We start from the raw sequence: 14,050 nt of genomic DNA, 5'->3' as shown, positions 1-14,050 counted from the left end.
TAGAACTCTGCTCCATTTTTCCTGGGATACAAAATTTGTTTACTTTGTAAGACTGTAAACTTTGCAATTGCAAAACTGGCCTTGCACGTTAAAATATTATTTTGGGGATTTAACGACTCCATTACTGCATGCTAAACTTTGATTTATAATGATAAATATGTTGTTTGTGAAAATTGGTTGCTACAGGTTAAATTCATAGCTAGCACAATACTACTCCAACTTGCTAAGAAGTAAGAACAGTTCAACATCAGAGTCTTCTATTAACAAGGAGCTAAGGACAAACACTTGTTAACACTCACATATTATCCATAGGAAAATACTAAAAGTTACGATAAGAAATGCAAGAAGAGGTAGGTATCACTCACATCATCATTTTTTACACTACTTTCCTTCGTAACATATAGCATTACCCTTATCCATATAAACCTACAACTAATGAACACACTAGATACACTCACACCTTGATAAAGTGCTGTTTTACCATTAGCCTGTTCAGGAAATAGCAAGTTTCATCCAATTAAGCAACTGAATCAACAGGATTCTTGTAACTCTGCCTCTCTTGTTGACTGTGTTAATGAGGTTTTAACATCAAGGTGAGGTTCACAAAAGCAAAAGTAGTGTCCCCTTAGCTTTTTACTAACCGAAATTCGCTTTCCCAGATTTGGTGATTCCTGATCACCATGTAAATGACTCAAGCAAGATGGTCCAGCTACACCATCATTGTCAATGCAAATACCCTTTTGCTTATCAATTGATCTAGGTGAAGAAAATGATGATATTGAGAAGGAGCTAGAGCTAGTTCTTCCGTGAACCGGTCCCGAAGCAAATTTCTTCTTAGCATTTGGACTTGACTGGTAACTCCTCACACAGAGACTCCTTTTATTGCTAGGAAGTGCTGAGTGCCTGAAAAATCTTTGTCGAAGTGATGTTGGAGTTTCATCTGAGAAGTTTAATTTTCTGAATGAGTCCACTGAAGAGTCATCCATTGCTTTCTTGAATCTCTCCTCAGATTTCTCGTCCTTCACGCGACGCCATTGAATGACTCTTTTCAAACCTACAGCCACATTGTATATAGCACTTGGCCTAATTTTGCTAGTGGTTGACAATCTATTCTCTAATGAAGTGTGCTCTGATGAACTTGAACTTGAACTCAATCCTGCAATTCCTTGATCATTACTACAATCTGATTCAAATGAATTCTCAATGCCTGTGTACAAGAACATTTGAGTGTCTGAAATTCTAAATGATGTTCCAGGACTACTTTCAATATCATGCACTTTCATGTGTGAAGAAGCTATGGATTTTCTTGAGTTATTATAACCTTGATAACAGAACATTCCCCCAGCTGAGATAAATTTCCTAATTAATACACCTGATATTGCAGAGTTGGGACTTTGCCTAAGATAATCAAGAGGGGTCATTCCATCAGCATCACTCACATTCACATATATCGACGGATCAGTCATCAGGAGTTTTACAAGATCAGTGTGAATGTTTCCCATTGAGGCAATGTGAAGTGCAGTTCTTCCATCACTGTTCTTTCCATTGATGATTTCCTCTATGTGGAATTTTTTGTCAGTTAGTAACTGCCTCAGAAGCTCGATGCGTCGGTCCAATCTTTGGAATGCTGGAGATTGAAAGCCAGACACAGCCTTGTGGAGAAAAGTTTCTCCGGCATTGTTTCGGAAAGAGATTAATGCAGGAGATGAAGAAACTAAAGTTTCAACTGCAGCTAACTGGCCTTTGTATGCAGCAACATGCAAAGCAGTGTTTCCCTGATGGTCTGTGCAGTTGATCATGTCGAAGGATGTTGTGAGATATTTGATTACCTGCAGGGTGGCATGAAGACTAGATATAATATCAAACCACCATGACAAATGACAAATGATATGAGGTCATGAATAAAAAATAAGGGAACACTAGATGGTAATCTAAGACCTGTTAGGATCCGGACTAATAGCTTATCTACTAGAAAAAGTACTAGATCTCTGGGAGACCAAATAAAATCACCAACTTCACACCATCTATTAACCCAAAACCTTAATTTAACCCATTTAAAGCTAATATGGGGTATGTTATCTTTATTTAACCCATTTTAAGCTAATATGGGACATCACTCACAGTAATTGGGGAAGCTCTGATCTGTCTTAGTCCTCTTTGGATATTTCATGTTCAAATATTTTATGTGAGGTTTATGTTATAGCATGCTTCCAAAGCATCTTATGATCAATCAATACTTAACGAAACATTATATGTTATACCATTAGGTATGGAAAACCACATTGAAAATTTTAAAGAGGCTTTTACTACACCACAAGAATAGTCATCTCATCTGCAAAAGGAACCATGAGAAGGAATTTACAGAAAATAACATGTACAAGATAGATAGAGTAGCACCATCCAACAATTGAGTGGTTCTAGACATCAAACCTAGTGTGTGTTTGGTTCCCGTTTAAAGCCTTAGAATCAATTCTCATTGACCAAAAGCACTTTTAGGTGGTTATATAGATTTTTGGCAATCGACTTAGAAAATTGATTTTTGTCCCAAAATCAATTCTGAGGAGAAGATAGAGAGAATAGCTTCTATAGGGTGATGTTTTATGAAATCTCACTATTGATTCTCCAAATTCAACTTACTTTTACCATAATCAAGTTTACCAAAATCAATTCCGACAACGCTGATACAAACATGCACTTAAAAGAAAATAAAAGGACTAGTGCTGACCTCAACCTGCCCTCTGCCTGCAGCTGAATGCAAGACAGTAGATCCCTGAGCATCTCTATAAGCCAAAACATCAGAGCAATTAGCAAGAAGCCTCTCCAAAATCTCTGCATTGCCTCCTCTAGCAGCAGCATGGACACCTCTGTTGGTCATCTCCCACCTGTAAACTGAAGGAACATCCCCAACATGTTGCTCCAAAACCCCACCTTTAAGAAACCTTGGGGAAACTGCAAAATCAAAGAGCAATCTGAAAACCTCACTGTTCTTGCTCCTGGAAGCAGCATAGAAAATATCAGTCACATGGTACTCTCCTTCCCCAAACACCAGAAGAGGGTTCCTCTCAAGAAGCTGCTGAACAAAACCCAAATCACCAGCTGATGCAGCAGTGTACATTAGCCATCCACCATAACTTGCACTCATGAGAGAGTTCTTCTTCTTCTTGTTCTCCCCCCTCTTGGATTCACACTCAAGGAGAAGCTTCTGGGCCACCTCAGAACGATGCTTTGCAACACCACTGAACTGTTCCTCATCTTCATCCCACACAAGTTCAAGGCGGCGGATGCGGCGCAGGGACGTGAGCTTGAAGAGGTGGTTGTTGTCAATTCGAAGCAGCTCACGAACCAGGTCATAGTGGCCATTAGCAGCAGCACAGTCTATGGGAGATGCATACCACCATTGATCCCCTGTACTCTCCCATCGAAGAGGGAAGTATCTAATGGACATTGTGTTGTCGTTGTTTTGCGGAATTGCAGACAAATGCAGATTGATACGACCGCAATTGCATTCGCGGTGCCGTTGAGGGGACTTCACAACCGCAGACCGCAATTTAGAACTTATTGTGAAGATTTTAGAGGCTAACTAACATGTAACAACTTCAACAAAAGTAGTTGATGCCTCAAACTAAATGTGCTGAATCTCAAACTGAAATTAGTGATAGCAAAGGTGAATTGGAAACAATTTTGAGATACATTTTGAAATGGCTGAAGTGTATAGCAATACTTTCTCACAGGATCACAGTGAGGATGATAAAACTATGCAACAGAAGAAACCTTACAAGGAAAATATGATACAACCGAGTATGAGAAAGTATCAAAGGGGAACTGAAATACCCACATGCGAGAAATGTAGAAAATAACTAATAAAAACACTTGAAGAAGCAGAAGAGACTAACAATATAATAACCTGCTTGAAGTACCTGATCAAGATACCCTTTAGAACAAGAATTCATTAAAGTAGTGGAGTGATCATATTTAACAGTATCTAGTTAGATTTTGTGATAAAGGAAGGACCTATGATCATTCCAGAGAAAAACTATGAATAGAACAAAAAGTGATCACTATTCACAAGAACATTGCACAACACGATGAACTACAATGCAGGATATTTTCAGAATTTTTTTATCATCTCAGAATCTGAACGTGACTATTTAACTTGCCAATAAAGTGTTCATGGACGATATTTATTTTAAAAAGTAAAGCATATTATAGGATGGGAAGGACATGAAAATGAAAGAAGGTTGGGTGGAGAAAATAAAGTTGTTTGTTGGTGGCAATGATGTAATGGTAGAAGTGAAATGATATGATATGTAAGAGAGAATGAGAGATTTTAGTTTAACGTGCAAAAAGAAGTGGAAGTAATTGGGGAGGCTAAACTGAAACACACTGCTTTTACTTCTTCAAATTAAATGTGGATACCAGGACAGCATGCACTCAGGCTGCACATGGCTTATAGCTTCAAACTTAGAATATCCAGCCTTTAGTGAAGAATATGTCAAATATGTTAATGTTTGTAAAAATGACAGTTCAGCAGCTCATTCTTATTAAACTGACACTCCATCACACCCATTTAATATTTTGCAAAGGAATATCAGAATTTATCACAAAAATAATAAATAATAGAGATAGATTAATGATGAATTTTTAAAGAGATGATTTTCATCGCAAAAGTTGTTTAATTTAAATCCATCTATTTTAACGACGAAATATTTTCCGTCTGCAACATTCATCACTAGTAAATATAAAGCTTAACAAGTATTTAAATGATGGATAAATGTCAAAGATGAAAATATAATCAGTTTCTAAAATAGATAGATTTATATTAGTGATGAATTTTGTGAAGAAAATTATTAATATATAAATTTCGTCACTAATTTTGTCTCGTTAAATTAATTTTTTTTGAATGATTGTGATATTTCGTCGCAAAAGTTGAAAATGAGTAAGAAGAGTATATATTTTAGACAATAATGAGGTGGAGTATCATTTTAATAAAATGTGTTTATACTTATCTTATTGACCCAAACAATATTCAACTAAATTAACAAAGTGGGGGGTGTCTCCTGTTACCATCATCTGTCATCATCTTTAGCCGCTTTAGTCCAATATTTAACCTCTTCTAGGGTTGGCAATGGGCTCCGTGGGTGAGGGTTTGGCCATTCCCACACCCAAACCCAAACTTAACACCCATACCTAAACCCAAACCCAAATTCAATATGGGTGCAAAAGTTAAACCCAAACCCAAACCTTTGGGTTTTGGATCACCCAAACCCAAACTCAAACCCAATGTGAGCACTGAACCGGTAAAAAACCCAAAAAATCGATTCGGAAACAACATGTACATAAGAGAACAACATGAATATAAGTTGTTAAACCTCATCATCATTCCAATACAAAGGAAAAAATATAGTTCATGAACATAAGTCTACTTAGTAACTTAAAAGAAAACCCTACTTACTAACTTTAATAATATATATAAGGGCTGATAATTACATGCATAAGGCTTCGGGTTTGAGTTTGGGTTTGGGTGCGGGTTTAATTAATCCCACACCCAAACTCAAACATATTTTTAAATTTGGTGAAGCCCGAACCCGAACCCAAAGAAATCGGGTTTCGCCCGAATTTCAGGTCAGGTTCGGGTTGGGCCCCGCGGATTTGGGTTTTTCTGTTATCTCTAACCTTTTCCCGGGAAAAAGAAAAAGGTTCAAGAAAGATTAGCTTAACTTTCTCTCTCTCTAGTCTCTCTACTCTCGATATGTAGAGAGTGAGTTTATAACCTTAATGGAGGCTTTGGTTTGATTGAAATGTGGTATCCTTGCATTAAAACCGCCCAAGTTAATCTAGAAGCAAGTTTAATGATCTTTTGGCCCAATATTCTAGCGTACTTGTATTACAACCAAGCTAGTTTACATATATAACCACTCTCCAATGGAATTATCAAACCGGTACTAATTAACTTGCTTACTTGAAGTGCACCTTGCTTAATTAGTTGTACTTTATTAATGCTAGCTAGCTGCTGGCAAATTATAAGATTGCATTTAGAGGTTTATATGAGCTGCAGTTTACGCTAGATGCGGTGCAACCAACCATTCATTGGTGTTCTTGGACCACAATGCAAAAGTGAACATGTGAGTGAAAGGCAGCTTTAACATTATAATTTCTAGGTACTTCTGTACTCAAAAGCTGCACATAGGACTGCTTTTAACGACAACGATGCATGTGAATATGTGATGTCCCTCCCACCATCCATCAATTTAATTATTAGAATTTTTTTTTGTCAATACCATCTATATTTAATTTGGACCTCACTTGTTCCATTTTTTTTTGACGATATAATAGGCCCATCCAGTATCTGATTACTCCCTGGGCTTGGCCCCTCTATGTACTCTCTGGGCTTGGCCCTTCAATAAATGAACTCTTACTCCATTGACAAAAAAAAACCGCAAAGGACTACATTATATTGACAAAAAAACAGGACTACACTATAATGAAGGGTGTTACTATTCCCACCACCTGTATCTCCCCACACCACCCTAACTTTTTTACAATTCTTCAAATACCTTTAACCTTCACTTCATTTTCCCACCACCCTCTCACGTTTTGGAAAATTCCTCCATTGCCTTCTCACATATAACCTCCTCCTCTTCCTTTTCCTCCTACACTTATTCACGAAAAGCTCGGCCTCCACGTCGAAGGAAGCACGTCTTCACTTAGATTGCTTGTGTTGTCGAATGGAGGTCTAAAGGACCACCATTTTAGAAATATGAAGTTGTCTCATACTCTCATTATCTATTGAATGTAAGGTTGGTATGTTTCTTGAAATTCATTTATATAATTATCTTTTTGTAAAACATAATTTTTAAGTTCTGAAAATTAGATTCCAAAACGATTCATTTGTATAGTTTGATAATTTATTTTTTGAAAATTAGATTTTAGAGTACTTGATTTGCTTCCAGAAACTACTTTCTAGATATAATTATAATGAATGCTTCAAAAACTAGTTTCGAGTATATAAACGTTAATTTGTTTCGAATTCATTATTTTTTAGTTATAATGATTCCAAATTTGTTGCTATGAAGTTCACGAGTTCGCCCTCATGGATGATGAACTTCAACATTTTCATCAACATCCAATCTTAGATCTAATTATGTCAAAACCACATTACTGCAATCAATCAGACAACTTTTTGAACTTGACTTTATCTTCATTACCGCTTGTCATTCCTTCATACTTTTCAAGCTGATGTTATAATATTCCGTTGTCATTTTCTTTATCTTCATTACCGCTCGTCATTCTTCTATTTGATATCTTTTATTACTTCAGACTAATATGTACATGCAGAGATGCTATCAACAAATGAGAAATCCTTACTGAAGTGAAATCCTTGCAATCAGTCATATGCAAGTATGTGATTCCCCACGAATGGCACCAAAATATCTTCCTAAAATAGACCTTTAGGTACCCTAATCTTTGTAGGTGGATGTAGGCTAAATGCCCGGGTGGCGATAATTAACAATGCCCAAAATGGAGCTTGGCATAGTATGACGGGGGGTGTTCCTGGAAAAGGCACATTGGCGCCCATATTAGCTTATATAATTGAACGATCAAACATGTATTTGTAGGCATGGTAAGACCTGTAATTGAAGCTTTGTACCTTAATGAAGTATTTGTGAAAGACTTCTGAGATAATGGCTAAGCTTGAGTAACGGTGCAATTGTGTAGTAAGTGTGTTGGCTTTGTTTTGCTTGGCTAACTTGGACAAGATAAATCTTCACTTTTGACATTCTGGCCAGCTAACATAGTATTCACTTAATTTTTAAACATTCGGGTCGTCCAAGATGATAACAGACCTTGTGGCCACTTACGGTTTCTTTGCTACGAATGAAAATGAGCAAAGAGAAGTGTGAGAGAAAGAGAACTTGAGTGGAGAGAGGGGTAGTTCCTTCAATTGGTTGTCATGGGAGAAGAGATAGAGGGAGCTAATTATGTGCAGTTCATTGCTTAATATTTTTATGGCTTAAATGCTCTGGAGGTCCCTGAAATTGTACCCCGTATGAAAATAAGTCCCTGAATTTTTTTTTTCCGATTCCGGGTCCCTAGAAAAATTTGTTTGATCAAAATAAGTCCCTGAGCGTGTATACGCCGGAGAAGACGGTGGTTGCCTCCTCATTGTTTCCACAAACCATGAAATAACATGTTTAAAACACTCCTAGACCTTCATATATCTGATCTGGGCGAAGAAATCGCAAGAAACAAAGCTAAAACGAAGAAACCGAGAAGCTCCATAAATTCCGGCGAGAAGAAATCAACTTGCAACTGACCTTTCCTCTTCAACTGTGACGACCCAGCCCACGAGACCACCACCACTGAGTTCCTGAGGACGAGACGAAGCCGGCCCAACACCCCGGTCGCAGCGCCGCCATGACCGCCGTCGTCAACCACCGTCTTCTCCGGCGTATACAAGCTCAGGGACTTATTTTGATCAAACAAATTTTTCTAGGGACCTGGAATCGGAAAAAAAAATTCAGGGACTTATTTTCATACGGGGTACAATTTCAGGGACCTCTAGAGTATTTAAGCCTATTTTTATTGGGGATAAAATGTAATGTTAACTGAAAGTAACATTGTCCTTTTCCATTTTCTATTCAACCAGATGAGAAGAAAGACTACTCATCTCTTCCCGTTCTCATTTATTCCTTTCATACCGAACAATTTAGACAATCTACTCTAGTCCTCATCATTTTCTCTCTTCTTAGTTTCTATTATAAACCAAACATAGCATTAGGCAGACCAAAACTAAACATTGCTGGTTGGCTTTTGATTACTGTTATTTTCTTCGGTTAAGAGGAGTGGGAACAAGGTTGCTGAGGGTTTATCTAAGTTAGCCTCTAGTTCTCATGTTAAAGTATGGCAGAGAGAAACATCTCCTAGTACAAGATATACAAACTTTGAACCATTCTACATTTAACCAAGCTAATCGCTTTTAAAATACTTTTATTTAATTAATTAGTACGGACATAATGGAAAATGAGGACGAAACAATCCTGTCTTTTTAATTTGGGGAGATGGAGTAGGTTCTTACATATATATAACCCTTTTTTGCAATATGATGCCACAATTTCCCACAACATGGAGCACGCACAAAACTAACTAATCCATTCTCCAAGGAATAATGACACATCATGCACATTGCACACACTGTCCTTTAACAATTTGTTATTCGCTCATATTTATGTTCACTACATACATACATACATACATATATATACATGCATTGATCCTTCAACAGAGCTCAAATTATAGCATTCTAACAGTACCAAAGAATAGAAATACCAAATGGACAAAGGGAAAAACGTTGAGGTTACCATGTTGGAAACAAAGGATGAAGCTGACAAAGGGAAAGGTGTTACATGGGCTGTTCCACTTTCTGCAGATTCCACAAAGGCTTCCCCAATCCAAAACCAAAGATGGAGGAAAGGAGTTGCAATCACAGATTTCGTTCTGCGACTCGGTGCCATAGGGGCTGCTCTGGGTAGCACTGTTACCATGGGAACCAATGAAGAACAGCTTCAATTCTTCACACAGTTCCTCCAGTTTCATGCTCAGTGGACTCAATTTCCTATGTTCCAGTAAGTCTCTGATCTCTCTCTCTCTGTGTTATATTATATAGACAAAGCTTTTTATGTGTGTACAGGGGAAGTTCTACTAGCTAGATTTGTTTCAATCACTTCTTTATCCACAGGTTTTTTGTGATTGCAAATGGAGTAGTAAGTGGATACGTGATCCTTACTCTTCCCTTCTCATATGTCTGCATTGTTCGCCCCCATGCAGTAGCACCAAGGCTTCTACTTATAACATGTGACATAGTAAGCTAACTTTCATCAAGAATTGCTCTACCATTTATGAAAAAATTATTTTGATCATATCTTTAGTCAATGCAGAAATTGTGAACCGTTGACATAATTGATTCCTTTCTATTGAATATTTGACATGATTAATTGAAGTTGAAGTAAAATGAAATTGACATGAGTTTAACTTTATATAGGTGATGATGGGGCTAATCACAATTGCTGCTTCATCTGCTGCTGCCATTGTGTACGTTGGTCATAACGGGAGTCAACATGCTAATTGGATGGCTTTTTGCCAGGGATTCACCAACTTCTGTCAAACTGCTAGTCAGGCTGTGGTGACTTCCTTTGTTGCTGTGGTTTTCTTCATGTGTTTGGTCTCCCTCTCATCTTTGGCTCTTAAAAGGAATTGATTTAGAATGAACGATGTTGCATGGTGTTGTATTAAGTTAATAATTTTAGTCAAAGTTGTTGCTTGTTGACCATCATTTAGAAAAAGTGGGTCTTGTTAATAAGTACAAGTGTGTAATTAAAATGTTATATATACATGTAATCTAATTAAGGAGAATTAAATGTGTGTTTTTATATCAGTTGAGTTAATATGAAATCACACATTTTCATCTCAATCTACAATCAGAGTTGCATTCATATTTTACTTCGAAACGAGCGCTAACATAATGTTTTAATGCTAACAAGTATTCAAACGAGTGCTACGCGGATGCTAATCTTAGGCACAAATGTTAGCCTTGGCCATACCAATGCTATCCTTCAACGAGCGATTACTCTGCCTGAACATTCTTATATGCATCACACTCTCCCCCACAAAACCGGTCAACATCCAACACCTTATCAAACATAAAAACCAATCAGATAATATAATACCCCATCCCAGGTAATAGCAGCAAAAGAGCGAAATAAAAATTAATAGAATAGAGAAAAGTAATGAATGTGTAATATGCAAAGGTGACAAAATAGGCCAACCCGCCCTGTCTTGTCCTGCACCGTACAATCTAGTCTCAGTGTCTCGCCACTTATAATAGGTCACTCCGCATCGCATTTAAAAAGTGGGTCGAATAATGCACCACACTTCATTTGATAGGGAGCTAATGGGTTGGCAAGTTGACCCGCTAAAAAGTAAAATAATAATAGATATATGAAGTGTGAGTAATTACACTTCCGACAATCTCATTCTCAAGATTCAACGCTATTCTTTTTAGACCGCTAACAAATTCAACCATTTCCCAGCTTGAATCTCGTTCAATCCATAAACATGTGCAATCACATTTCCAACAAAGACCACTCTAGCGATCTCATCCGCTTGATAATTTGTGTCAAAGTTGGTAATTCTACTTTCTAATAAAGTTGTTAGTTTCACAACTCTTAATAATAATTCTATAATTCAAATTCCAAATAAAATAGATATTTGTATGGATTAAAGGTCTGTGCACCGACAATGTAATGTTTATTTAAATTTTCATAGACATCCAATTGAATTTTACCAAATTAGAAAATATGCTTTTATTTTAATAAAAATTAAAAATGAACGTAGCTCTCTTTTCTACGTAGCATACATTTATTTGATGTCACTGTACAACTATTTTCACTAATAGTGCATATCTAAAAACTAGCGGATTCACAAGTTAACCCACTAAAAATGGTTTAAAGATAAAAATAATATATATTAATTACGTAAAAAAGTATTAAATTTTAGGAGTAAAAGAAAAGCTCAACCTGACAGGCTAACCCACCGCACCATCAAATCTACGTTTTGGTGGATTAGGCTTTACAATAAAAACGGGTTGGTGGATTTGAAAACTTATCGTAACTGCCGTCTCGTTTTGGCGGACCGACAATTTTCCATACAATTTGATTAGGAATGAAACATAGATGAATATAGGGTATATTGAGGTGTCTTGTTGTTTATTATTGTTTAGGTGTCTCCATGTCATAACTACTTAACTTAATAATGCACCTTTAAAAGCTTAATTAAATGCGCTAGGCATCAAAAGTAAGCATGCACCACCCTTACTACCCAAAAAAGGAAGAGCAATATCCAAGATGTGTTCCTATTACGCAAAGGCAATATGCAGCTAAAGAACATGGCACAGAGCTAGGGAAAACAAAGCATTTCAAGGATATGTATTGTGTTTTTTTTTATCGGCCAATTTTTTTCAAGGATTTCCATTTCGCTACATCACATAATTGTGTTCAGATAGATTATTTTACAAGATTGCTTTAAAGTAACAGAGATCACTCTCCGCAACCAAAGATTCATCCTAGTTCTCGAACTCACGGTTAGAGAACAACCCACAAGGTGCCACCTAAACGCCTACAATATACGCCAGAAAATCAAAGAGATTGATCAATCTGTGCATACACCACAGGGTGGCTACCCTTAACCCTCAAAGTGCTTCCAATATTTGATGCCAACAAGCTAGCTAACATTGACTTGAGCATGAAGAAAATGATTTTTCTTCATCACATTACAGCGCATGAAGAGGCCTATAACCAGCATATGCAGTCGCAAAGGCGTAATTAATGTTGCAGACCGCAATTTAAAACCATATTCATATGTATCTCCTCACAACGTCACCAAGGCATAGAATCAGTGTGGGGCAAATCCCTTCAAAGGGGTTGGGATAATAGCGCCGAGGCAATCATGTGTTAAGCCCATGGCATATTTATATTGCCAGATACCAATTTTTGTGAGATAGAACAATCAACAAGGCTCAATTAATTTTGATGTCATATTTTACAAAAATGATTCTGAGATAGAACAACCAACAAGACTCAATTAATTTTGATATTTTACAAAAATTATGCATCTACACTATTTTTTGTGGCAGATAACCGTCACTTGCAGTTTGTGGAAAAACCGTCACAAACTATATAGTGTTTTATTCTTAAGAATGAAACTATTAATTTTTTAAGTGTCATTCGGCTGCCCTAATTACATTATTGGGAAAAATAAAAGGGAACAATCAACAAGGAAAGGAAAATTGATGAAGCAGTTGTCTTAGGGGGCAAAACTATTGTGCACAACAATGTACCCTTACTATGGATGCATACTTAGGTCTTCACTAATTGGCAACTTAATTGAAAAAGTCATTATTTCGAACAAAAATAAAATTGAAGAAGTCATTATCAATCTGATGGAGACTTCCAAAACTAGGACTCGTCACCGCATAAAAGTTAACTATATCTTGCTAAAGTCCAATTTGAAATTCCAGCAAAACGTTTTTTTCTTTAGGTTAAGGGGAAAATGAAAGACAAGACATAAAGAAAAGGAAGCAGCACCGAGAACAGCAAGGTAACACCTAGGTGCTAAGGTATGCTAGTGTATGTTTTCATATGCAGTGGAAAATCATAATGAGCTGAAATCACAGTAGACATAAGCAACTTCAGCTTCCTTCACCTTATGTTTGATTATCGTAATTTTGTCTTCATCATGACTTTCTGCCGTGTATCCAAACATGTACTCCCTTCGTTCCTATATAACTGATACTTTAAGGTTATTGCACAAGTATTAAGAAATAACAATTAATATTTTTGTTTTACTAAAATCACTATCTAACTTCCAATTATACCCTTTTATCTCTCTTATTAATTCTAACTTTTCAATTTTTCTACCACCAATAAATGAAGGGTACACTTGGTAAAGTAGAATTAATGCTCTCTTGAAACTTTAAAAATATCAGTTATTTAGGAACAACAAAAGAACCAAAATAGTATCAGTTACTCCCTCCGTCCCTAATTATAAGCTAAAGTTGTAAAAATCACACTTATTAAGAAAGCCTTAATTGATGCATTGGTTTTCAAAAAAATGTACAACTTTCTATGTTTACCCCTATTTATGATAACACTTTTTCATCATTGTATTACTAATGGTGGTGCTCCACTACCAATAAATGCAAGGGTGAATATGGAAAGAAATATTAACTTTTGCAAGGTTAGCTTATATTTAGTGACACAAAAAAAGTCTCAATGTTAGCTTATAATTAGGGACGGAGGGAGTATTTAGGAACAGAGGGAGTACTAATTATCATCTATTAGTCAAAAAAAAACTTGGGACAATACCATGTGATGGAGTGTCAAGAATACAAAAGTGAGGGAATTTGTTTTGGTAGAAAGTGTGCACATCCATTCCCTTCACGCATCACATTCAAGAATTGCACCTCTCAATCACGTTCGAGTAACATCTTGATAAA

The 14,050-nt window shown here is 36.6% G+C and overlaps 2 protein-coding genes across 2 annotated transcripts; one reads left to right on the top strand and one right to left on the bottom strand.

The window, feature by feature from the left end:
• Window positions 1-272: 272 nt before the first annotated feature.
• Window positions 273-4,283, bottom strand: LOC130729653 (uncharacterized). Its single transcript, XM_057581470.1, has 2 exons — window positions 2,726-4,283; window positions 273-1,829 (listed from the first exon to the last, which is right to left on the bottom strand). The coding sequence occupies exons 1-2, from the start codon at window positions 3,443-3,445 to the stop codon at window positions 531-533; spliced, it is 2,019 nt and encodes a 672-aa protein (XP_057437453.1). The 5' UTR covers window positions 3,446-4,283; the 3' UTR covers window positions 273-530.
• A 4,999-nt stretch (window positions 4,284-9,282) lies between these two features.
• LOC130732501 (casparian strip membrane protein 5-like) lies at window positions 9,283-10,432 on the top strand. Its single transcript, XM_057584536.1, has 3 exons — window positions 9,283-9,623; window positions 9,737-9,860; window positions 10,040-10,432. The coding sequence occupies exons 1-3, from the start codon at window positions 9,331-9,333 to the stop codon at window positions 10,253-10,255; spliced, it is 633 nt and encodes a 210-aa protein (XP_057440519.1). The 5' UTR covers window positions 9,283-9,330; the 3' UTR covers window positions 10,256-10,432.
• The last annotated feature ends 3,618 nt before the right edge of the window (window positions 10,433-14,050 follow it).

The sequence above is a fragment of the Lotus japonicus genome, chromosome 1 (genome assembly GCF_012489685.1).
Source record: "Lotus japonicus ecotype B-129 chromosome 1, LjGifu_v1.2".
Taxonomy (NCBI): domain Eukaryota; kingdom Viridiplantae; phylum Streptophyta; class Magnoliopsida; order Fabales; family Fabaceae; genus Lotus; species Lotus japonicus.
Note: the sequence above shows the minus strand (reverse complement) of the source record. Positions and strands in the feature narration are given on the sequence as shown.